General features: G+C 56.7%; 9 protein-coding genes across 9 annotated transcripts; 3 read left to right on the top strand and 6 right to left on the bottom strand.

Annotated features, from left to right (window-relative positions):
• Window positions 1-54: 54 nt before the first annotated feature.
• Window positions 55-2178, top strand: UV8b_07493 (uncharacterized protein; the record flags this gene model as incomplete). The annotated part of the gene is made up of 2 exons (XM_043144990.1): window positions 55-144; window positions 217-2178. The coding sequence occupies 2 exons, from the start codon at window positions 55-57 to the stop codon at window positions 2176-2178; spliced, it is 2052 nt and encodes a 683-aa protein (XP_043000925.1).
• Window positions 2179-3660: 1482 nt separating this feature from the next.
• UV8b_07492 (uncharacterized protein) lies at window positions 3661-5942 on the bottom strand (the record flags this gene model as incomplete). The annotated part of the gene is made up of 2 exons (XM_043144989.1): window positions 3661-5501; window positions 5621-5942. The coding sequence occupies 2 exons, from the start codon at window positions 5940-5942 to the stop codon at window positions 3661-3663; spliced, it is 2163 nt and encodes a 720-aa protein (XP_043000924.1).
• A 1654-nt stretch (window positions 5943-7596) lies between these two features.
• Window positions 7597-8601, bottom strand: UV8b_07491 (uncharacterized protein; the record flags this gene model as incomplete). The annotated part of the gene is made up of 4 exons (XM_043144988.1): window positions 7597-7682; window positions 7776-7981; window positions 8074-8278; window positions 8427-8601. 4 exons carry the CDS (start codon window positions 8599-8601, stop codon window positions 7597-7599), a joined length of 672 nt encoding a protein of 223 aa, XP_043000923.1.
• A 1545-nt stretch (window positions 8602-10146) lies between these two features.
• On the bottom strand, window positions 10147-11724 carry UV8b_07490 (uncharacterized protein; the record flags this gene model as incomplete). The annotated part of the gene is made up of 6 exons (XM_043144987.1): window positions 10147-10295; window positions 10361-10495; window positions 10580-10660; window positions 10723-10770; window positions 10829-11457; window positions 11552-11724. 6 exons carry the CDS (start codon window positions 11722-11724, stop codon window positions 10147-10149), a joined length of 1215 nt encoding a protein of 404 aa, XP_043000922.1.
• Window positions 11725-12375: 651 nt separating this feature from the next.
• UV8b_07489 (uncharacterized protein) lies at window positions 12376-13167 on the bottom strand (the record flags this gene model as incomplete). Its single annotated transcript, XM_043144986.1, has 3 exons — window positions 12376-12560; window positions 12669-12774; window positions 12937-13167. 3 exons carry the CDS (start codon window positions 13165-13167, stop codon window positions 12376-12378), a joined length of 522 nt encoding a protein of 173 aa, XP_043000921.1.
• Window positions 13168-13260: 93 nt separating this feature from the next.
• On the bottom strand, window positions 13261-13580 carry UV8b_07488 (uncharacterized protein; the record flags this gene model as incomplete). Its single annotated transcript, XM_043144985.1, has 2 exons — window positions 13261-13324; window positions 13381-13580. The coding sequence occupies 2 exons, from the start codon at window positions 13578-13580 to the stop codon at window positions 13261-13263; spliced, it is 264 nt and encodes an 87-aa protein (XP_043000920.1).
• A 625-nt stretch (window positions 13581-14205) lies between these two features.
• UV8b_07487 (uncharacterized protein) lies at window positions 14206-15336 on the top strand (the record flags this gene model as incomplete). Its single annotated transcript, XM_043144984.1, has 1 exon — window positions 14206-15336. The coding sequence occupies one exon, from the start codon at window positions 14206-14208 to the stop codon at window positions 15334-15336; it is 1131 nt and encodes a 376-aa protein (XP_043000919.1).
• Window positions 15337-19696: 4360 nt separating this feature from the next.
• On the top strand, window positions 19697-21009 carry UV8b_07486 (uncharacterized protein; the record flags this gene model as incomplete). Its single annotated transcript, XM_043144983.1, has 3 exons — window positions 19697-19751; window positions 19818-20652; window positions 20730-21009. The coding sequence occupies 3 exons, from the start codon at window positions 19697-19699 to the stop codon at window positions 21007-21009; spliced, it is 1170 nt and encodes a 389-aa protein (XP_043000918.1).
• Window positions 21010-21819: 810 nt separating this feature from the next.
• UV8b_07485 (uncharacterized protein) lies at window positions 21820-23574 on the bottom strand (the record flags this gene model as incomplete). Its single annotated transcript, XM_043144982.1, has 4 exons — window positions 21820-21921; window positions 22015-22098; window positions 22174-22880; window positions 22950-23574. The coding sequence occupies 4 exons, from the start codon at window positions 23572-23574 to the stop codon at window positions 21820-21822; spliced, it is 1518 nt and encodes a 505-aa protein (XP_043000917.1).
• Window positions 23575-23822: the final 248 nt, after the last annotated feature.

Raw genomic sequence — 23822 nt, 5'->3', positions numbered from 1 at the left:
ACTTCGACTTCGACTTCCACCCCCACCTCCACCTCCACCACCTCACGTCCGCTCATGCTGAAATCTCCGCCGTCGAAACTCGGTCCAATGTCTTGCCAGCGCCTGCACCCCAACCATGGCATCAGCCTCCGCCGACGATCCCATGTGAGCCTCCGCGGTGCTCAGGGCTTCAGCTTGGCCAAATCGCACCGGCGCCAGCCCATCGCTCGAGACTAGTCGTCTGCCCGCAAGCGGTTCGTGGCCTCGGTCGCCTGCATCAGCACCGCCCTCGTCGGCATCATCCTCGGAATCTACTCTGGCCTGGTCCCCTCCATACAGTACTACGTCGTGGACCAGTCCCACGTCATAGTCCACGGAAACACCGGCTGCTTTCTCGGCCTGGCTCTGCCCTCCTTCTTCCTCTGGCCCTTGCCCTTGCTCCACGGCAGGAAACCCTACATCCTCTCCAGCCTGGTACTGGCGATGCCCCTGCTCTTCCCCCAGGCCCTGGCCATCAACTCGCAGCGGCTCACCAACCCCGCGGCGTGGAAGTGCGCCTTGCTGGCCGCCAGGGCCCTCATGGGCGCGTCCCTCGGCTTCTCCAGCCTCAACTTTCACTGCGTCCTGACGGACCTGTTTGGCGCCTCCCTCATGAGCTGCAACCCCCACCAAGAGGTCGTGGACCGCTTCGACGCGCGCCGGCATGGCGGCGGCATGGGCGTCTGGCTGGGCATCTGGACCTGGTGCTGGATCGGCTCGCTCAGCCTGGGCTTCCTGGTCGGCGCCTGCGTCATCGACAACCACCACCCGGCCTGGGGCTTCTACATCAGCGTCATCATCCTGGCCGTCGTCCTCGTCCTCAACGTCGTCGCCCCCGAGGTCCGCCGCTCGGCGTACCGGCGATCCGTCGCCGAGGTGCGCACCGGCGACGACATCTCGCGACGCGTTGCCCGCGGCGAGGTCATGATGCACCGCGTCAAGACCGGGCCCCGGTGGTGGGGGCAAGAGGTGTACCACGGCATCGCGCTCAACCTGGAAATGCTCCGTCAGCCCGGATTCGCCGTCGTCGCCCTCTACGTGGCCTGGGTGTACGCCCAGGTGGTCCTCGTCATCGCCCTGCTGGGCTCTCTGGCCTCGAGGTTCTATCGGCGGAGGCCGACCGAGGTCGGCTTGCTCGTCGGCGCCATGGCTCTCGGCGCGCTCCTGGCCATTCCCTTCCAAAAGGCCAACCTGTTCTCGCGCTCCCGCCAGGCCCAGCTCAACAGCAACCTGGCCACGCTGGAGAGGAAGGTGGCGTGGTCGTCCCACCTGGTGCGCCGCACCGTCTTCACCCTCATCCTGCCCCTTTCCGGCATCGGCTACGCGGCCGTGTCTTCGGGCCCGCCGATCCCCGTCGGCGTCCCGGCCCTCTTCTCCGCCTTTGTCGGCTTCTTCTCCTGCCTCGCCATATCCGAATGCAGCGGCCTGGTCATGGAAGCCTTTGACTGCTCCGACCTGTCGCCCGGGATGACGGGCCGCCAAAAGGCGCCTTCTGGCCGGAGGCGGAGGCGAACCAACTACTCGTCGTTCCCGCGGGTGACGGCCGGGTTCGCGTCGATGCACTCGCTGGCGTTTGTCTTGGCCGCCGGCGCGACCGCGCTGGGCGGCCACGTGAGCCGGACCATCGGCCAGCAGGTGTCCACCGGCGTCGTGGCGGGGATCCTGCTCATCCTGACCTTTTTGCTGCTCCTCGCGCTCATCCGCTTCACCGAGGTCCAGATCGTGCCGCAGTCCAAGTCGCAGGAGATGGACAGGTTGGTGGATGCCCGACGACGGTCCTCGATACGGCGAGTCTCGATGCCCCACGACGCCCAAGCCGTCATCGAGGAGGAGAAGGCGTGGCAGCCCGTCATGATTGGAAACCCGACCAGCAAGACGCGCCGCATGAACATTTTGGAGCTGGGGAGCATGACGCGCTGGCAGGAGATTCGGCGGAAGAACAAGCTGATTGACGCGGGAGCCCACGTCAACAGGGAGGCGTGGGATCAAGGCATGGAGGCCCTGGACGACCAGCTGAGCGACTTTCGGCGCAACGCTCACCAACTGCTGCACGGCGGGAAGCGGGGCGCGCGGCGGACGAGGCGGACGGGGGACAGCAGCGATGTTGAGCAGCCGATTGAGATGAAGAATGCGCAAGACCAAGACCGAGTGTCCATCTGAAGGCTTGTAAGCCTTGCATGCCCTGCATGCGAGGGAAGCTTGCATGCGGATGAGGAGGTATTGAGAACACGGGGGGGGGAAGAAGAAAAAAAACGAAAAAAAGAAGAAAAAAATAACAAAAAAGGAAAAAAAAAACATGTATACTGTGCATCCTTTTCAAGCATTCCTCTTTCGATAGTATAATGTATTGTGCATCTTTTGATCAATCCTCTTTAGTATTGTGATGTATATTTTTCCTACCTGGATTTTTAACTAGATTTTACTAGTAAAAGCCTATTTTCCCCCAGATTTTCTTCGCAAAAAGTCGATTTTCCCCTAGGTCATAGGCATTAATATCATTCTAAATGCGTCCGTCGCATGCATTTTATCTTCCTCTTTATAATATATGCCGATCCGCGCTTGCAATCCCCTCTCGCCGGCGCCGTACATCCATTACGCCCCATGGCCCGCTAGGAAAGACCCCTTACGCCCGTATCTTGTGGCTGCCGCGAACGATCCGGGGAACCCTCGACCGCCGGGCGGGATCGCGCGGCCGCCGTCTGGGCTGCCCTCGCGTCGGGGGCCGTTATCGTGGCGCTAGATGGTGATCTTACGGTGCGTGCTTACAGCCTCTGGTAGGTATATATAACTCGTACTTTATCGAGCATTATGTACCGTATCTCGTCTGTCTGCAGCGTTTTAAGCCCGTGTTGTATCCCAGAGCGTTGTGTGCCGCATTCGTCCCTCGAACGCATCATGCCGTATATTCCGTCCTGTGTAGTATTCTGTGCGGTATTTGCTCCAAGCCCACAGTCGGACCGGACCACGTGCGCAGGCCAAGTCGCCCTCTATAGATTCCTCTAGATAGCAGATCGAGTAACTGGCTGCCTATATGTGGCTGCGCCGCTGTGAATGGCTTCATCTGTGGACGCGCGTGTCTGTCTGTGCCGCGCATAATCCGCCTTTGTCAGACTACGAGCCATCTGTCGCATCGTGCGGTAACTCGTCTATATCGACTGCTCTCAAGCCTTTGGTACCTTTGGCAGTAATACGTGCTATATATTTTATCATCTTAGCATCACGTACCGTATGTTTCAGCCTCTTAGTATCACAGACCGTATATTCCAGCCTCTAAAGATCAAGTGCTATATATTTTATCCTTGATAGGGTTGCCTGCTATATTTCATCCTCTTAGCGTCATGTATCGTGTACTTCATCCTCTCAGCATCAGTGCCGTATATTGTGTCCTCGATAGTATTACATGCTATGTTTCATCCTCCCACGCGTCATGCCATGTTTCGATATGTACCCCTCGATATATTACAACCGCCATATTTCATTTCCCCCCGACGGCATTACTACAGTGGCACCTCGCACACATCCCATCGCCGATCCGCGACGCCGCCACCAAAACCACGCACGTCTCAACAGAACAAGAAGCAAGCGCAGCGCAACGCCCCGCTCCTACACGACCACACGCCGGGCCGTCGACAAGCGCACTTGTCACTGCGCGCGCAGACGGAGCTGGGCGCCGCGCCTCGCGGGCGCCAATCCCTCCGGCCGGGTCGCCGGGGCCAAGCCTTCCTGCGGGGAGGGCTCTGCTCCCGGGGCCCGCTGGAGGCGGTGGTACAGCGGCGGCGGGTTCCTGGCCAGCGCGTCAAAGTGCCTCTGGGCGCGGTTGGGCGTCATTTCGTGGTGGACGGGCTCCGTCTCCATCCGGGGGGTTTGTCTGGAGCGCGCCTGCGGCGGCAGCCAGAGGGAGCTGCCGGGGTAAGGGGGCCGGCGGTGCGGGTGCGGGTGCGCCGGCAGGCCCGGGACCCAGGCGAGCGGCGCATCCCGCGCGGAGGGCAGGCTGGATCTGTCATCCCGCGCGGACGGCGACGGCGACGGCGACGGCGACGACGCGACGACACGCAGCGTGGGCGAGCCGGTGCGCAGGGCGGCCGGGTCGCGGGCCGGGCGGCGGTGGTGGTGTTGTGCAGCGGTGTCGGGCAGCTCGGGGAGGCGCATCCTCGGAACCAACGGGCTGGGAGCTCCGTTCCGGGGGGCCGGCAGCTCCGCCACGGGGTACAGGTGGCCGTGCGGCTCGGGCTCCGCGGCCGAGGTGGCGGTGCCGCTGAGACGGGGCCCGGCCGAGGGACAGGCGGGCGCGGGGTCCGAGAACAGCGCTCGGGGCACCATGCCGTCGTGGTTGGCGTCTTGGTCGGTGACAATGCGGATGGATGGCCGGGGATGCGCGCTCGGCTGCGGCTGCGGCTGCGGCTGCGTCTTGACGGCGGCGGCGGCGTCGGCCAGCACCCAGTTGCCGCATCTGTCGGCGACGTAGTACGTCGCGGCGGAGCGCGGCCCCATGCTGGGCGGCCTCCAGATCTGGAGGCGCTGGGGAGATGCCGACGAGGACTCCCGGCCGTCTTCCTCAAACTCTGTCGCGGTGCTTTCGCGAGGTTTGTCGGTCGCCGTCGCTGCGGCCGCGTCGTCGCCTCGGCGAGGGATCAGGAGCTTGGGCAGGACGGGCGGCGGCGGCCGCGCGCGGTGCTTCGCGGCTTGGGGGGCCGGCGGAAGGAGCCTGGACAGGGGCCGGTCGGCTGCGGTCGGCGGTGGCCGCGGTGGCGTGTTTCTCAAGGCGCCGGGAGGACGGGGCCGGCACGGCTTTTCGGCATCTGGCGGCGGCGGCGGCGGCGGCGGCGGCGGGTGCGCAGGGTTGGTCGCAGAGGACGGCTCGTCCCCCGTGCTGCTGCTTCCGCCGCGGGGCTTGTCGAAGCGGTATCCCCACGAGTCCCGCCTGCTGGGCGAGCTCGGCAGCGGCGAGTGCTCCCCGCGCATGCTCGTCCTGCTCGCCCGGTGCCATCGCAGCAGGAGGACGAGCCCGACCCCGACAATGGCGAATCCAATCACCCCGACGGCTATGCCCGTCCTTTGCAGCGGGGTGAGGGGTCTGTCGCTGCTGCCGCCGCCGCCGCTGCCGGTGGCCGGTGCGGCGGCCGAGGTGCTCGTCTCCGCGGCGGCGGTGCTGCTGCCGGTGCCGGTGCCGGTGCCGCGGACGGACGTCTTGAGCGTGGTGATGATGGCGGCGGTGGTGGCGGTGGTGGTGGTGGTGGTGTCGCCGGCGGACGGGGCCGTCGCAAACGCCAGGGAGCGCGTGTCGACGACCAGCGTCGAAGGGAGAGGCGCCCTTGTCGTGTGGTTCCGGGACCGCGGCGTCGCGGCCGGCAGGGGCGGGAAGGAGACGACGCGTCCTGCGCCCGGGGGCGGCAGCATAAGAGTGGCAGTAATGACCCCGTGGGTGGGCGTCACGGCCCCGGCTTGGTTCGCGCACATCTGGTGGGCGCGGTAAATGACCGACGCTGCCTCTCATTGGCAAAGTCAGCCAGACAACATGGGACAACGGGTTTGTCGAGGGGGCAGGTTTTCAACTTCAACGCCAGAGACGTCGAGGCAAATGTCCAGAGGGGGGGGCACTCACAGCCGGCGTCCGCCTCGGAGCACCCGCCGATGCTCTTCTCCGCAGCGATGCACTGCACCGCCCCCTCGCCGACGGTGAAGCCCGTCCGGGCATTCGTCGCGCACAGCTCCTCCAGCGAGGGGATCCTGTCGCCCGGGCCCAGCCCGAAGCCGACGCGCAGGAAGGAGACGAAGCAGTCCTCGGCGCAGACGGGCACGAAGCTGGACAGCTGGAGCGTCAGGTTGGACGTCTTCCACGGCGGCTGCCCGGCGGCGGCGGCGGCGGCGGCGGCGGCGGCATCGAGCAGCGGCAAGAGCAGCGGCAAGAGCAACGGGCTGCGCATTCTGCCGAGTTTTTGTTGTTGTTATTGTCTTTGCTGTTTTTGTTGTCTTTGTTCTGTCTCTTCAGGCTCGGCCGTCAGCTCCAGAGTCTCTGGCTGGCCGGGCACGACTCACCAAGAGGATCGATCCGAGACGACCAGCATCCCAGCATCCATGTCCCTCCGTCGCTCTGGCAGCGGTTCCGCGTCCGGGGGTGAAGCGTGCGCGCGGTGGAGGGGGGATAAACGACGCAGTCGCGGGAATCAAGGCGAACACACCACCGGCACAGAGGAAGCCAGACCCTGCCATGGCACAGGAGAAGAGAAGAACGAGAGAAGGAGGCGGGGGGGCATCAACAGCAGAAGCAGAAGCAGAAGCAGAAGCAGCAGCGGCGGCGGCGGCAGCAGCAGCAGCAGCCACGGAGAAAAGAAACGAAACACACGCAAAAGGCCATGTCGAGCGGCGGGTGCGCAGCCTAGACGCCGTGGCCAGTCGCCCACCCGCCCACGACGAGCGTCACGACGGCAGCCACCTTTTTCTTTCTTTTTCTTTGGCGTGACGGCTCCATCTGCTTGGCCCTCGTCGACAGAAGCCTGCCGAGTTGCTAAGTCGGCTGCTGCGTCGCTGCCCCCCCCGTCCAATGGAGTTCGCCGCGGCGGCTGCTGCATTGGCTGCTGCATCGGCTGCTGCATCGGCCTGCATCCATCCATCACGTATTGTCGCTGCCTCGCCGTGACGGGGGGCCGTTGGGCGGCTGTCGAGGCGTCGTCGACTGTCGTGTAGCCGCCCGCTTGGCCCCATCGCCCCACCGCCCCACCGCGGGATGGTTAAGCGCGCAGCCCTGCAGCCAGCCCATCTTTGAACCTCGGCCGGGGGGGCTGTCGGCATGAACGTCTTGAATATCCCATTGGGCGCGTCACGTGGTTGCGCACGGGAACTTGGGCCCGAGACCAGCGGGGTCCAAGACAGAGGGCAGAAAGCGCATGAGGCATTCGGGGAGTGTTTGACTTGGCACAGGTGCCCAGCCAGCTTGGGCTTGGGCTTGGGCTTGGGCATGGGCATGGGCTTGGGCTTGGGCATGGGCTCGGGCTCGGGCTTGGGTCTCTACTTGCCAAGCGCAAGGCAAAGCGAGAAGAGCAAGTGCCAAGTGCCAAGGGCATGTGCGCAAGACCCGTCAAGAATGACCAGACTCGGGAGATGTTGTCGAGATGCCACGTGGGCTAGTTGAGCCGCTGTGACGTGTTTCCGCTGGCAAGCGCCCCCAGTGTCTGGCCGAACACCATCGTCCGGCACTGAGCCATCGTCGGGCCACGTTCATTCCCAAACAAAAGACGCGGTGCGGTGCTTCCTCGAAAGCCATCTTGAGAAGCAACCAAGGGTCAAGACGCGACATGCCCTTTGGCTTCATCGACTACTCGCGCGGCAACGGCGACATCAAACCAGCCCGTCAGACGCCAACGCCAGACCCCAAGAAAAAGAAAAAAAAAAGAAAAAAAAGAAGAAAAAAGAAGAAACGAGGGAGAAAGACAGAGAGCCGGAGAAAAGCGAAAAAGAAAAGTCAACTCAAAACCAGAAAAGGAGTCGAGACAGCATCTCCCGGGTCCTGCCCCCATTGTATGCTATGCTATGATTGCTTCGACGTGGTTGCCGCATGTTCCGCAGAACAGAAACCTTGCTTTACATGGCCATCTCAGCTTGAAGCTTCCGCAGCTCGGCTTCCTCGTCATCCTCTTCCACAGCCTGGCCCCTTGTCGGCACCACTGCTGTTATTCTCGAGTCAGTAAACGCGGCCTCTCCACATACACACGCACACACGCACGACAAAAGGATACAAGCACTGTCGTGGGCACACTCACCTTCTTGGTTAACCGACGGCATCCTATGCACAACATCTGCCACGGGGACATTGCCCGTCTTGAGAATATCCTCGTCCAACTTCTCCTGCTGCAGCTCGTCTAGCTCTCTCTCCAAGTCGTCGTCGTCGATAGGCTCGCCAATAGGATTCGTGGTGATTGCGTTGACGATTTCCTCGCTGAGCGCGTTCTGCTCCCGGAGTTCGTCCCTGCAAACACGTCCCCCGTCAGCCATCTCTCATCCCCGCAAACCTCTGCTAAAGACAGCATGCCGGCAATACACGGCGAGAATGCAACCCACATGGTCTGGTCCACCTTTTCCGGCGTGAGCTTGCCGTGGATTTGCTTCATGGCCTTGCCAGCCTGCTGCATCGCCAGCAGCGTCTCGTGGTTGATGTTGGCCGACTCGATCGAGTTGATCTGCGTTTCCAGCGTTTGTATTTGCGCAAGTGTCTGATCTAGTGTATGCTCATTCGCTTTTTTGCGCCGTAGTGCCGCCTTGGCCGCTGTAGGAAGAAAAGAAAAGAAAAGAAAAAAAAGGGAGAACGTCAGCCCCGTTTCTCGGCTGGGCAATCCCCATCCATCAGGCAAGAGAGGGGGTGAGGGGGTGGTGTTGGGTGTTGCTGCTCGTCCACTCGTCAGTCAGATGCTCACCGTTCTTGTTTGTGGTTGCGTTTTTGCGTGCGATTTCATGTTGCTCGTCTATTTGGCTTTGCAGGTGCTTCTGTCGCTTCTGCAGCATGTCCAGCTGCGACCGCAGGTTGAGGATCGCATTCTTGGGAGAGTCTTTCTTGGCTTGGGCCGAACCGCCGCCAAACCAGCTCCACATCTTGACTCAAGACCAGGGAGGGACAGTTGCAAAAAGTATGCTATGCTGGTGCCGAGGATCGTCGATATGCATGCACGCGGATGCACTAGAAGGAGGGCTTCTCGTCGCGGCGGTACGTGAATACTCTCTACCCGGGTCGGGTCGGGTCGGGTCGGTCCCTCTGCAAGACGAGCAGGAGGAGATGGATATATATACGTGACCGAAGCGTTTGGTGGGGTCGGATAGTCAGTCGGGTCAAAGTGTCAGCTGAGCGACGTCCGTCAGGTCCACTACATTGAGGCTGGGACAAGGACTCTCTGGTAATCAGAGGGCCAGAGCGGCAGCCGTAAAGGGGGGCCTTGGCCTGAGAAATATCCAAGTCAAAGACCTTCCGGTGCAGAGTGTCGGATCATCCAGGGAGAGTTTGCGTTGCGTTGCGTTGCTTGCGTTGTGTAGTAAACGAAAGCTGGGCTGCAAAGTGACAAAGCCAGAACCAGCCAGGTTGATAAGAAGAGTGGACCATGACGGCAAGCCCGTTTGTTTCTGCCCAGCAACCTGCCCAGTTTACCCGCGCTTCACCCGCGCCGTCATGTGAGTTGACGCCATTGTACCGGTTCAATGCAAATGCATTCCTATTCCCATGTTCAATTGATGCATTCCATCCCAACGAAAGCTGCTAGATCAGCTACAACATGGACGCCCTAAGCCTCGGTTGGTTCTCCATAGACTCGGTTTTCCCCATACATTCTCAAGCGGCATACTACTACGATTGAGTCAGCCCCCGTGTTGGCAAACCCATCACCACAAGGTACCAAAGCCATGATGCAAGGCTTGGGATGGTTTGCAAAACATCCGAGGAAAACTTTATGTCTATTATGATTGTGTCATCGTTACCTTCCAGTATTCGTCCATTACCCAATAAAAGGGGATCAAAGAAAAAGAAAAAGAAAAAGAAAAAGGCGGAAAAATAAGAGTAGAAAAGAGCCAAGGTTTACGTAGAATGATTATTCCTAAATCGGCCTGCTGATAGGTGTCGGCTTGGCCCTGTTAGAAAGGACAATATAGAAAAATGCAAAATGACTCCCACTGCTGTGAAACTTGGACCTCCAGTAAAGTATGGTTTGCGGCCGGAAAAAAAAAGAAAAGAAAAAAAGAAAAAAAAGCGATCGCATCGCATCGCTCTCTTGATTCCCAATGTGCTCCGTCTGGGCAGCCCTGCTATTACAACGGCAACAAGGAAGGGTAGTACGCCTCAAGGACACCAAGACAGAGCTAGAACAAAGAGAAAGAGCAGGCCCCGGTCCGTCGCCCCGACGCCAGTCCGTGCGCCACCAAAATTTTCGAAATAACATCATGAACGCTCATACAATGAATTAGCTCGCCGCCGTCAAGCGGTCAAAAAGACTTCGAACCGGTCCGGGGCGTGGCATCGGACATGCGATGGTAGTTTTTTGTATAATGGGTATTGTGATGGGTATTAGTAGTTGATGTCGTGGGGGGGTGATGGGGTGATGGGGGGATGGGGTGATTCGCCGAGATGGAGGAGGCTTTCCGACATGAGGGGAATTACGCGTTGCCGCCTTTTTCGTCGGTATCATAGTGCCACAAGATGTAGTTGGGTAGGCCAAAGACTTGATAACCGGCTCGCTTGGCCATCTTGGCGAAACCCTCCGTCTCGGCTTGATTCTCGAATGCGTAGCAGGGAAAGTTGATGCCTAGAGAGCAACGAGTTAGCCATCAAAGCCTGCCCTGACAGACGTGAGGAGTACATGTCTCTCACCAGATCGGTGGACGTCAGCTTTCACCAGAATGTTGACACCACCAATGCCATCGAGCTCAATCTCTTCGTTTGCGTCGTCTCTCCAATCTCCCATCTTGGCCATGTATGTCCGGCCAGTGTCGTATTGCTTGTATCCTAAACGAGGCATTAGACCGGTTGTAAATGGCTGCGCTGCCAACGAAAGAAAAAAAAAAGAAAAGAAAAGAAAAGACGACTAACCCTCTGCAAGAATAATGTCCTTGTCGAGACTGGCGGTTAATTTTCGGCCCTTGTCCGACTCGATCCAGGAGTTGTAGTCAACTGGGGGGTTATTGTCAGCATACGACCCAAATACTTCATAGAAACGGGCCGTCGTCACCCACATCGACCCTCAATGTCAACACCGTTTTCATATCGATGAAACCAAATGTCTGAATACGTTAGCAAGCTTTACCCGCAGTCAATCCTACGGCATCGTTCGAGGCTTACTAGGAACCAGAATATCCTTGTCGTGAGCAATGAAGTCTTCCAGGATCTTGGCAGGGCTTTCCACGATATCAACATCCCGCCAGTAGACCCAGGAATGTTCCGGCTTGAGCGCAGTTGCAAGTAGGTAGTTTCTGGCTCTACCCATGGCTTTTCTGCGGGGGCCCTGAGCCTCGAAGGAGTGTCTCTGCTGAACATCTTGGCTAAGATGAAAACCAAAGTCCTTCTGGACGACAGTAGCACTTCGAAATGGAATCTTGTCGGGTCTCTTCTGGATGCGGTCCAGCTCCGAGGTGAGGACGGCTAGAGTGTCGTCCGTGGAGTCGGAAACGAGAAATGCAAGGTCGATGAGATGGTGCGGGTAGGATAATTCGGCGAGAAGCTCAAAGTACTTTGAAAGGTAAGAAGCACCATCTTTGAGCGGCGTAAGGATGAGAACCCTCTCCTCGTTGGCAACAGCTTTTCGTGTCGATTGGATAGGATTCAGATCTACACCGTGTATCGTCGGAGAATCAACAGTCAAAGGGGCATGGTGGTTGAAAATGACGGGCGTCTGCATATGCGCATTCCATCTCGCATACTCGTTTTGCGACATGTCTATCGGCGGTTTCGACGGGCCCCAGCAGTAAAAGCTACACGAATCACCAGTTGTCTGTCAGCCCATGACCCCTCGTCGTCGTTGAGCAAGAGGATTGATTTGAGGGAGGGAGATTTTTTTTTTCCTACCTCTGCATTTCCGACGCGGAGCTACGAATACTCCGCCATAGCAGCAGAATGATACCTGTGACTCCCACAAGAAGCAAAAACCGGGTTCGCGTGAGGACATTCCACAAGACACGAGTCGGCGGCAACTGAGCCCTGGCGGCTTTCCAGTTGAACCCGCCCTTGGGAAGAAGCATGTTGAATAGATTGGTTTCGAGGTGCACACCGCCAAAATCCACGGAAGAAAAATGCCGGCAGATGCAGTCGCACTTGTGGAGAAAAGATACAGTACTGCTCGTTGATGGCTGGTTTCCTGGCTCCTTGGGCTGCGGAAGCCAGGGGTTCTAGGATAGCGAATGTAGGGACCGAGATGAAACGCAGTCGCGGCACGGCACGAGCGAGCGAACGCGCCAGAAGAAATGGGTGCCGAGGACAAAGAGGGAGAAAAATAAGCAAAAAAAAGAAGAAAAAAAAACCAAAATGGCGATTCGCAGCCTCGAGAGTCGCGTTGAAATCGGGTCAGCCGGCGGATTGCAAAAGGTGTTGGGGAATGCTCAACGATGACCTTGTCGAGGCGCGAGAGAAAGACGAGCGAATGGTCTGGCTGGTGTCACAGCAGAGATCAACTTAGTTGGTTCATTGTGGCCTGCAGGCACCGGAGGTTTATTCGGCTAAAGACATGGATGGAGGAGTCTGGTCTGGTCCGGTCAACTGAACTGGCCCGAAAAAAACACCCGCAAGAAATAGCGGATAGTGGGGGCACTGCCGATGACTGGACTGGCATGCTGTAAGTTGCCGCCCAAGGCACGCGAAAAACAACCAGACCAGACCTTAACCAGGTGGCCTATCTATCTTGCCTTGGATAAGTGATTGCCAGGCGAGGAAGCTTCCAGCGACTTGCATGCTCCTCCATGCTCCCAGCCTCCACGCCCCAAATATGAAACAGCCAAATACCACCCAGTGTACTCCGTGCTCCGTGTTTCGGCGCGTGGTGCAGCGGTTGACAAGTACAGCAGCCTCCAGCGGCCATGCCCTGCGGCAAACATCAGTTGATTCCGGTCAGCTCAAGTCCAAAACTCGCAACAAGAAAGTTGACGGCGAGAGTGTCCCAATCAGAGGACCGAGCACATGCACTGTTTACCTGCAGAAGAAGCTCGCTTGCTTTTCGTACGGGCGACGTCTGCGCCGCCTGCGCCGCCTGCGCCGCCTGGGGCATCATCATCTTCTCGGTCCAGCATCTTTTGCCCCTGTCGTTCGAGAAAGTGGCCATGCAGATCCCATCCTACTGTTGCACACACCGTGGTTCGCACAGCACTTCACTGATGAATCTACATGCCCGGCTTCATCTTGGTCATGGGTATCATTAATCTAGTTTTGCCTGTGCAAGGACCCTTTTAGCTTTTCCGCACCGGCGAGCAAGAGGCCGTGACTTCCGCCCCAGGTTCGAGCACCAAGTCCCCATCATGGCGTCCTCTCGATCCGGATTCCCAACTTGACAAACTCAGAGGACTGCGTTTCGAGAGATCAGCCGCCGTCTCCCCTCGGTCAGAGCACAAAGCACGGCGGGGCGTAGCAGCTGCATCCGCAGGGCATTGCTTAGTAGCCCGGGGCGACGAAACACCCCGCCCTCTGGGAAACATTGGTTTCTTGTGGGATGGAGCCAGTCGGACGAAGCTCCCCGAGCTCCTTGGTCTCGCAGTTGGCGAAGCCGTCCGCTTCGTCGCCGCATTTCGCTACCCGGACATGGCGACGTCTTTACCGTCTTCGGCGCCTCGGATCCAGAGGACGTTGTTGCATCTTGACGTGACGGCTTAGCACGACACTTCCCGCGCGATGAGTTGGGCCCTTCTTACCTGATCAAAACCTGACCCAGGAGGCCCGTCGGCTTGTCGGACACGTATTCCTCCGTGCCGGACAGTTGCAGGTTCATGTAGCTGTCAACTGACACCAGCGTGCCCTTGTATTCAACCTGACCCCACTTCAACCGGACGAAGACCGGCTTGTTGACAAGATCCTGCAGCATAGGCCGCGGGTTGACAGGTACAAAGCTCATTTTTGAAGGTGGGAGGGGGATGAGTTGTCGGGGTGGTGAGGGGGGGTTTCGCGAGCAGCTGGCCGTGGTGGTGCGCAGTCAAAATTTGTGCAGGCAGCGAAGCGCAGAGGCCACGCCCGGCTTTTCCCCGGGTGTTTGCCGCTACCCTATACCAGACAGCCAGCACCTTGTTGCGGATGGGGGTTGATCATCAAAATCCGATGCAAGTCCCGCATCGTGCATTCTTTTCCAAGGACGATGGGTAATGATTTTCAAATAAAGAAGCCGTTTCCAGTTATGGAGAGTTTGCAGCAAGGGAAAAAGTAGCTGATCGCCATCTCCGTACTAGGTTCTGGTTTGTGTACTCCGTAGTGGTTGGCGATTGCCAGACTTGATTGGGTTTAGCTCATGACTTGCTCAGGGCGTGCTCCATAAGCAAGCAGTCGTCCATTGCTTTTGGGATTTCACGCTGTCGCTTCCGTGCTCCATGAAGCACCTGGTCCGTCCTCGCCAACCCGGTGTGTCAAGTTGCGTGTGACATGCAGATAGAACAAAGATATAGCAACCGCACAGGCATTGCAAAAGTCACCATCTTATGAAGCTCCGTCTCAGCATAGCCTCCGTATCCTCCTCACTCAAGTCCCTCATGTCAAGCGCACCCAAGAGACAACCAGACGCCGTGAATTCCACCGTGGCGGCTACACGACGTTCAACACGCCTCAGCACACGAGCAGAACCGGCATGCCCACAGGCATGTCCCGCGCCGCCGCCCAGGAAGACCGAATACAACCGAAAGCGAAAGGCATCCTCACCCGAGCCAACTGCGCCATGCCAACCAGCGACGCCCCCGATCAAACGTACCCAGCATGCTGCACCAGCTCCGCCATGGACACCCACCCCAAGCGCAGCCAGGGCCATGGCCAACCCGGCAGAGCGAAAGCAACCCCATAAACACCCCATCACACGATTGGCCGATCCGAGAGCAACCAATGCCACGCTGCTGTCGCCAGAGACGTCGAGGGTCATCGCATCCAAAGACATCGAACCAGCATCGCCCTCCAAAGCACCACCGGCGAAAATCACTACGGATAACTTGCTCCAAATCGCCTGTGCACACGTCATCAACGTGGATGAACGGATGCGTCCGCTCGTGGAGAAACACCACTGCACGATGTTCTCGCCAGAGGGCCTCGCAGAAAAGATAGACCCGTTCGAGAGCCTAGCAAGTGGCATCATCTCGCAGCAGGTTTCGGGCGCGGCGGCCAAGTCGATCAAGACCAGATTCATCGCCCTTTTTGACAACCAAGACCAAGGGACTCGGTTTCCGCATCCATCCGAGGTCGCTCCATGCAGCATAGAGAAGCTTCGAACGGCAGGGCTATCACAGCGCAAAGCTGAATACGTCAAGGGCCTCGCCGGCAAGTTCACCGGCGGTGAATTGAGCGCTGAAATGCTGCACGCGGCTCCCTACGACGAACTCGTGGAGAAGCTGCTGGCGGTCCGGGGGCTGGGGAGATGGTCGGTCGACATGTTTGCCTGCTTTGGTCTCAAGCGAATGGACGTGTTTTCCGTGGGAGATCTCGGCGTCCAGAGAGGGATGGCTGCCTTTGCGGGAAGGGACGTGGCGAAGCTGCGATCCAAGGGAGGGAAATGGAAGTACATGTCGGAGAAGGAAATGTTGGAAATCTCGGACAAGTTTGCCCCCTATCGCAGCCTGTTCATGTGGTTAATGTGGAGGGTAGAAGAAAGCTCCACGGATGTCAGTACAATGGAGTAGAGCAGACGGCATGGCCGTTACATTTTGAACCCATCAGAAACAAGTCACTGCCGAGAGCTCGTCCTGGCTTCCAGTTGTTGGGCGCTATTCATCCGGCTGGCTCCGAACGAAAGCAGACTGGGCGCATAGTCTCGATGCTCTGCGGCGGAACTAAAGGACCCAGGAAACAGTCGTACCGGGTCAGGCTTGTTGAAGGCACCTCTGGCCCCACGGTCATTGCGATGGGCCTTCTTTTCTTCTTGCCGTGCAAATCAAAATGTCGTCGATCGAAATAGTGCGAAGCTACTTACCTACCGCTCTGTCATTCTCATGAAAGGTGAGGGCAGGGGCGGAAACAGCAACCAGACCCTTATTAAACTTAAAACTGCTGGCAAATGGCTTTGACGCGGTTTCATCAGACATGAGCTGGGACGCCTGCTGGTGCTATGTAGCATGTACCTAGGCACATGTCTGGTTCATTCCTCTCCAGCAGCGCCAAGATTAGCTCATCTCGCCTAGGCCCACCAGACGCAAAAGACGGCACGTGCCAGTAGTACTCCGTAGTCTGGTAACCTCCCGTGGTCCGCAGTGTGCTTGGCTTGGCACTCTGTGAAGTAGCTCGACCGCCGCCTCAAGCCAAAGGGCCAGTTATGATCAAATCATTGCTATAGTATCTGTCGGCGCATCATTCTTTCTGGGGCCGTGAAGTTATGCAGTCGAGTGCGCTATGGCCATTCTGACTGGGCCAAATGGGCGTGCCTGTTGGTGCAGTCTGGTCGTTGCTGTCTGGTCTTGCTGCTGTCTGACTGACTGCATGTGGCGTTATTTGCCACCAGACCGCCCTGGAAGGGATTGGGCTGTGGCCAGGATGCCCTAGGCCACCACTTCACAGGGGGTGCGAAATGCTGGCTCTCCGTGCAACACTGAACAGTCCAGGTACTCCCAGGTGCCGTATAGAGGCTAAACCAAACAGACTGGTCGGACGGGTGTCAATGCAAGATATGTGCCTCCCAAACAAAAGACGCTGGTGTGCCTAGAGCGAGTCGGTACTTACCTGGTACAAAGGGACAATGCTATGCCGTGGTGCCGCAGTGCCGTAGTGCCTTACCTTCCGCCGCACGGCTTGTTCCATCGCTAGGTACGGGTACCTTTGAAGGTAGCTAAGGTACTGTACATACCTAGACTTGACAGTGCGCCAGACGACCTTCCACTACTACCTACCTGCTGAATCGCCGCCGGATTCGGCTCGACGTGCCGTCACCGCAACATCTTACGGAAGCACGCTCGTAGTCTCTGCCAAAACCGATAGATCAAGCCTGCTTACCCTTTCCAACGCGGCTCTGTAGATAAGCCAAAGTAGTCGACGTGTTGTTGTCAGGGGACCAACTTTGGTAGGAGCTTGACTCGGGGACTTGAGTCCAGACGAAGGGCGAGAACAAGTTGTCACGGCTTGGCTGTTGGCATCATGCATGATTGGTGATGCTGTACGAAGTAGTCGAGTCCACGAGTCCATCTGCATTATCCTTCCCTCAATCTATGAATAGCATCAAGTGTGGGTGTGCTCATACCGGTTGACGTAACCGGTGCGTCTCAGTCTTTGTCTCTAAAGGCTTCATGTTGTGACAGGACGACCCGCAGCCCAACAACTCATAAATGATAACACGGTTTACGTGCCGCCGATGAAAAAGAGGAAAAGCCCGGTTTCCACTTGTCTGCCGTTCTATAAAGGCTGTTCCCATCAGCACACTTGTAAAGCGCTAGAGTGATGATGGGCGTTGCAAAACGAGGTCACCGCCGGCTTGAATAGCTGGATAGCAGTGACAATATGCATTGCTACCACGGTCTACACTTTGCAACGAATCGATGCCCGAGGACGGCTTAAAATGGCCGCCGACATGTATGGCCAATGCGCATTGGCATCAAGCCTGGGTGGCCACGATTCGTGCAATCAGCGTGGCAGTTTTGTTGGTCTCGTATTATCATCGCGATGCATCTGGTTGCTTCTTTTCACACCATTGCACAAGAGCAGAGCAGATTTCCACTGTCAATCCCTATTGCCAGAGGGTAATCAACCGTGACAATGATGGTGCCTGCGTCCGAGGCACGAGCACCGGGTCTTTCCCGACTCCCGAGGCCATGCCCAAGGCTCATTACCGCAAAAGCCAGTTTGTGGGGATACGGATCCAAGCATGGCCGCACAATTAGTTGCCGGGAAACAAGTGGGTCAAGATTGGGTCACTCCACAATATACGGATTACGAGTTGGGGCTGGTTGATTAACGAGCCCAACCATAATCTCCCGCCATTGAAGCTCGGCTGGTTCCTAGGAGCTGGAGTCGTTGACATCGATGAGTGCTGAGCTGGAAGAGGTATTGCATTGCAAGAAAGAGTGATGCTGAGCAGCGACTCTTGAGTTGTCAGGCCACAAGTAGAATCGGACTACTGCGTACTGGCTGGAAAAAAGGCTCCATGCACGGACTAGTCCACCATGCAGAAACGCATGGTGCTAGACGGAGGAAGCGTCGGGCCGAGCTGCGATCGCCACTGACCGTCTCCTGAATAAAAACATCTCCGCAGTGTCCGTAGTGGTAGTGCGTAGTGCGTAGTGCTTACTGTACGAACAATAAAAACGTCAACTGTGATGCCTTGGTGCTTGGCGCCTTAGCCTCCTGTGGTCGAATGGCTGAATGGCTGTTTCGGAGACTGTCAGGCTTTGTGCTACCCCCAAGTCATGAGCATCGAGGATGCTCGAATCATTCTGCATCTGAAAGCAACTGAGCTGGCCTATGAAGAAATCTCAGTGGCATCAACTGTCGGAGCACTACCCAGGAAGGTAATGACGTTCGTCCTGTTGGTGTCGTTTCGGTCGATGGTGGCGCTGAGGGCTGTGGAGCATGAGTTCCTCGTCCTACATCAAGCTAGCCAGCCAGGTCGCTAGTGTACGACGTGGGCGTGCAGGTAAAAAATCGCAGCTCAGTCTGTCTTTGGAAACACCAATTGGTCTATGCTTTCCGTGTCAGATTGAGCGAATGTAAATGTTGGATATGGAATCTATCCGCCTATCCGCATCTGCCTCAGGTAGGGAGTACTGGGATACGGCTCCAAGGAGATCGGGGTGTGTAAATGGCCTGGGGTCTTTGGGAATGGTGGATAATAATGTAGACAACTAGAGAATAGTTAGCCAGGCACTCGAGCTGGATTCCCCTCTCCACATGCTCCTCCCTCACAGGCCGAGCTTCCAACGTCTCAGACACTGGCCAAGGTGGAGGTGTGCCTGCCACATTGCACACCCCCTTCTCCTGACGCCTGGCCTGTGCCGCCTGTGCCCTTCCATGTTTTCGACTTGGAGATGGTGATCGGGCCCTGCCTGGCACAGGCGCCGCGCTGTCTGTTGCTTCCATGCCCTGCACCCTGGCCTGGCCTGGCCTGACTTGGCCTGGTCGCGGCCCACTTGGTCCGCTCTTCACGGAGGCGGGTCGAAGAAAACACTTGAATGCGTGTGCAGGTCTCCTGCTCGTTATTTCCCCCCTTCCTACTCTTCTTTTTCTACTGACCTCTTTCTCGATTGTTGTCGTCCTGCGTCGTTTGCGTCGTTTGCATTTATTTCGATTCCTGCCATTCGTTTATTAGGCTGAGTATTGCCTTTGTTTTGCATCCACCGCTCGCTCTTATTGTCGCAACTTCACCGGGTTCGTCGTTGAAGGAACACACGCGTCGGCTTTCTGGTGAAATTTTTGGGAGGCAGGATTGACTGTAGGTCCTGGGAACTGGCGTTGCCCTCGCAGCACCATCCAAGAAGGAGTCGTTTACTCCGCGTACATCATCTCCCCTTGGCACCTCCTTCCCTCTTCATCACTCCTTCCTTGCCGATTATCCCTCCGCCCGTTCACCGCGCCGCTCTTGCACTTGCACTTGCACTTGCACTGGCACTGGCACTGGCGCTGGTCCTGGCGCTGGCACTGGCGAGCCTTGGTCAACCAATCCTCCCACTCCAGTACCGCTGCCGTTGCTCTCCTCACCACCTGCCTCTGCCATTGGAAAATGTTGGGTCGCGACTTGCGCCGCCTTGTATCACCTCTGGCCAGAAAACCGCCTTCGACTTTTCGTCCTTGGTTCTAGGAACGGAATTCGCTTTCAGCAACATTATTTGCGAGCTGCCAACGTCGTTTTCTTCCCCCTCCCCCCCTCTTTTTTTTGGTCTGCAGCCGATACATTTTTTTTTAAACCCCCAAAGTCAATCAAGAGTTCGATTCTCGCAAGCTCGCTGTCTTCTTGCTTCCATATTGCCTTGTTTTACATTTTACACCGCGAGTCTCCGTACCCCTTTCCGAGATCACGGGCTGTTGTACTGACCTGGCTCGTTTTTCCGCCTTAGATACACGATGCGTTCTGCCACCTTGGTCTCGGCCGCTCTGGCTGTTGCTGGCATCGCTTCAGGTAAGGCCTTCACGATTGTCGTGTGTGTGCCACGATCGTGCCAAGTTGCTAACAGACCTCTCTTAGCTGTGTCTACATGTGCTCAGGATATCACGGTCACACAGCCCACCCCCGTCATTGCCTGCGATTACATCACAGGAGACGTCACTGTCGACTCGGCGATTACAGGCAGTCTCTACATCGACGGTCCCAAGCAAATCAAGGGTGACTTGATCATCAACAATGCTACGCAGCTTATTTCCATTTCCTCACCTTCCATCAATGCCATTGGTGGCACTCTTCGCTTGCAGGGTCTTCAGCTTCTTAGCAGCTTCGACATGAAATCCCTGACGTCGGTTAAAAACCTCGAGTTAATCAATCTTAACCAGCTTAGCGGTCTCTCCCTCGGCACCTCAGGTGTCACCAAGGCCAGCTCTATTAGGATTCAGGATACGTTCATCAGCGACCTTAGCGGTCTGAACGTTGCCACTGCCGACAACATCACCATCAGCAACAACGCTCGCTTGAACATGTTCGACTCCAAGCTTCAGAATGTCACCAATATTCTCTCCGTCGTCGACAACGCTAGTAACATGCAGATCAAGATGAATAGTCTTGAAAACGCTGGAGAGCTTGATTTCCGATCCATCAAGAGCTTTGATGCTCCTATTCTGGGGACTGCCTCTCGTGTCAGCTTCCAGGAGAGCCCTGAGCTTCTTTCCGTCTCCGCCAACAACTTGACTTCCATCAAGGACTCGCTGACTTTGGACAACAATAAAAAGCTCACCAACATTTCGTTCACTGCACTCCAGACGATCAGCGGTGACATGACTATCCGTAACAACACTGCTCTTATGAAGATCAACCAGTTCCCTGAACTTAAAAGCATTGGTAGCGTCCTTTTGGCTGGTAGCTTCAACACGTGAGCAAACGTCCCTTGCCCCTAAGTCCCAGCCCGCAGTTTGAATTTGCAGTCATCTAACTCCAGATCGATGTCAGTGTCGAGATCCCCAAGCTCAACGACATCAAGGGCACCGTGACCGTCACCTCAACCACCGACATATCCGAGTTCTGCGGTTTCTTCGATAACCTCAAGACCAAGGGCCTCATCCGTGGCAAGGAGTCTTGCACATCCAACAATGAGAAGGCTAACGAGGGTGGAAAGGGAGGCACTTCTGGCAGCGGCAAGAACAGCACCGACTCTGGTGCCATGTCCTTTAGTGTCAACACTGCCATGCTTGGCTTCGCTGCCGCCGCCGGCTTTGCTCAACTGTTCTAAATACCCGGGCTAGAAAAGTATACTACGACTTTGGTGCGTTTGGCGTCGTTCTTTGTACCTCTCGCATTACATTTTCCGCTTTTCTTCAGCCGGCACTTTGCGCGGTGTATTCTATCTCTCAACCGTACGGGGGCAGGCCAAACGCCATAGGACGAACATGCCTGTCTACGTCATACATGCTAGGACTTAATAATGGATTGTATTTGATCTTGTAGAATGTTTAGAAGCATCGATGTGTCACTCTTGGAGACTTTGCGCGAACGTACTTCCACCTTGTACTAGTAGTAACCAATAACTGAATCGTCTCTTTTTCACGTCCATGATCAATTCCACGATGATTTCGCAGAGGACCTTTGCTCAGCCCGTCTTCGTCACATGCGTGTGGACCAGCCGACCTTTATCGCCCTGCCTTGTGGCATGTGGTCTAGACTATTTGTCCAGCGGGTATATGTAGGTTTATGTATGCCCGTGCCAGGTGGTGCAGTTGCCAAATGGCAACATACATGGTATGTACTGTAGCTATGTGTTTCCATCTTTGGAGCGAGTCCAATAATTCCTCACGGACCAACCATTCGTCAGGCTTTGTCCACAGTAATGCACCATCAACCGTCTTTTGAACCCACAGGTCAGTTCTGGACAATCCATTGCCATCGCAGTACGACGGATATCAGCCTGAAATCTTTCATGTACAAACTTCCTGATCTCGTTTCCTTTTGCGATACTTGATCCTTTAGTACAACGTTGCACCTGCAGTAATGCAACTAGGGAGCATTCATGCAAAATGAAACAATGCTTGAAAAGACATGAGAACTATATGGAACGATACACGCCCTTGTCGAATAGCTCCGAGTCATAGAACTTTGGAACGATAGTGTTGCCATTGAAAATCCGGCCATCCAGTTCATTCACCGCCTGTTTATGCTTGTGTGAGCGACAGATTCGCATGCTTTGGCGGTGTGGGAGGCAAGAACAAAGGCGAGAAGAGACTTGGATGATGTTACATACGCGCAAGGCAGACACCTGGGTCGTGAATTTGATAAAGACTTGGCGAGAAGATTGGTCTATGTAGAGGCGTTCCACGCGGCCATACTGCAGGAGTGTGGTTAGCGATACTGGCCAAGCAAACATGTATGCGAATGGGGGGGGGGGTGCTAGAAAGCGTGCCTTTTCGCCGCACTCTTCGCCAATCTCTTGTCCCAAGCCGTCTGCTATTTCCGCTTGGAGATCGGGCATGTTCTCTAGCATGTTCTTCAAGATGATGACATCGCTCATGGTGCCGAACTTGCCGGCATCTTCTTTGCGTTTGCTGCCAATGATTTTGCCCTTGCCCCCGGGTTCGGCCCAGCCCCCTCCGTCGGCATCTGCCTTTTTGCGCCGTTTCTCGACTTGTACGCGGAGAGGGTTGACAATGCCGGATTCGTCGGCGCCGAGGCCGGAGCCTTTGGTCCAGCCGTATTTGCTCATGAGGCGGTGGGCAAAGCCGACTTGGCCAGGGCGGTTGGATCGCTGCCGAGGTTCACCTTTCTGGTCTTTGTCGTCGTCGTCGTCGTCGTCGTCGTCGTGACCAACTCCGAGCGCTGGCGGTGGGGAGTAGCCGTCGACATCTTCACGGATTGGGGATTCCGTGGATCGGGTGTACAGCACAGGTGCTCGGGAAATGGTGGCTGAGTCTGAAGGAGGAGGTGGTGGAGAAGGAGCAGGATTACTTTGCAAAGGTGGTGAAGAAGGGGGGGGAGGTTGGTTGTGCAGGGAGGAGAGGGCCAAGCGCCGAGCATATGCGTCGTCGCCACTCTCTTGGGGTGGTGGTGGTGATGGTGGTGACTGGGCAGGCGGTGGTACAGAAGCGTACGACGGCGGCGGCGCGAATCGGTCTGCATTGAAACTTGTTAGCAACAAGTCATGATGCGAATTTAGTTCCATGTCGAAGTGGATTGGCATACTGGCCGGGCCGGACCTAGCGTCCTCGTCGTCGTCGTCTGATGATATGGTGCTTTCATCTCGCATCCTTCTGTGCCTATACAGCAACGCCTTCCATTCACGCACCTCATCTATCTTCTCATCGCTCCTCAGGTACTCATCCACGTTAGTAGGCCTTGCTGGATCGTACATCTCGTCCCAGTCCGTCTCGGCAGGCATGTTCTGCTGCTTTCTCTTCTTCTTCCTGCCACCACGCTGACGCTTTTCTCCCAAGCCATAACGCCACTCGTCCTCCTCGGTAGCAGCCCAGTCCGCTAGAGAACTCTTGACGGGAGCCGGCCCCGAAGATAAAGCGGGAGCAGTTGACGCGGTGGTATGCTGAGGGTTGCCAGGTCCGAAAGGCTTCGAGCCTGGAGCTGGCTTGACAAAGGTGCCCTTGACTTTTGCTTGCTTCACCGGGGGTCGTCGGATGGGTTGGAACCGTAGAGCCGGGTCCAGAGGCTTCTTCGATTCCGCCGATCCGGACTGATTGTACAGCACTGCGGCAGATGCTATAGTAGCTGAGGGAGCTGGGTCATTGGGATCCGCGAGGTTGTCATATAGCGAGAACGACGCCTTTGGAGGTGGCGGGGGAGGACGCGCGGCCATTCTTTTCTTCTTCTTCTTTTCTTTTTCGCTTTTCTTGAGTATTTGCGAAGCTTGGACTGGGTGCTGCTGGAGGCCGCGAAGGAGCAGGATGCAATGATGGCAATGAATCTCACACCATGGTCTTGTGCTGCCGTTATTGTATAGGCTTAGTACAAAAATTCAAGGGCGGAAAATGTCTGTCGGGGCGCCTGGCCACACCACCTGCAATTAGGATAACACGTTGGAGTACGGCTTGCTTAATGGTAACG

The sequence above is a fragment of the Ustilaginoidea virens genome, chromosome 6, assembly GCF_000687475.1.
Source record: "Ustilaginoidea virens chromosome 6, complete sequence".
NCBI classification, from domain to species: Eukaryota; Fungi; Ascomycota; class Sordariomycetes; order Hypocreales; family Clavicipitaceae; genus Ustilaginoidea; species Ustilaginoidea virens.
The sequence above is the reverse complement of the archived record's forward strand: the minus strand, read 5'-3'. Positions and strand labels throughout refer to the sequence as shown.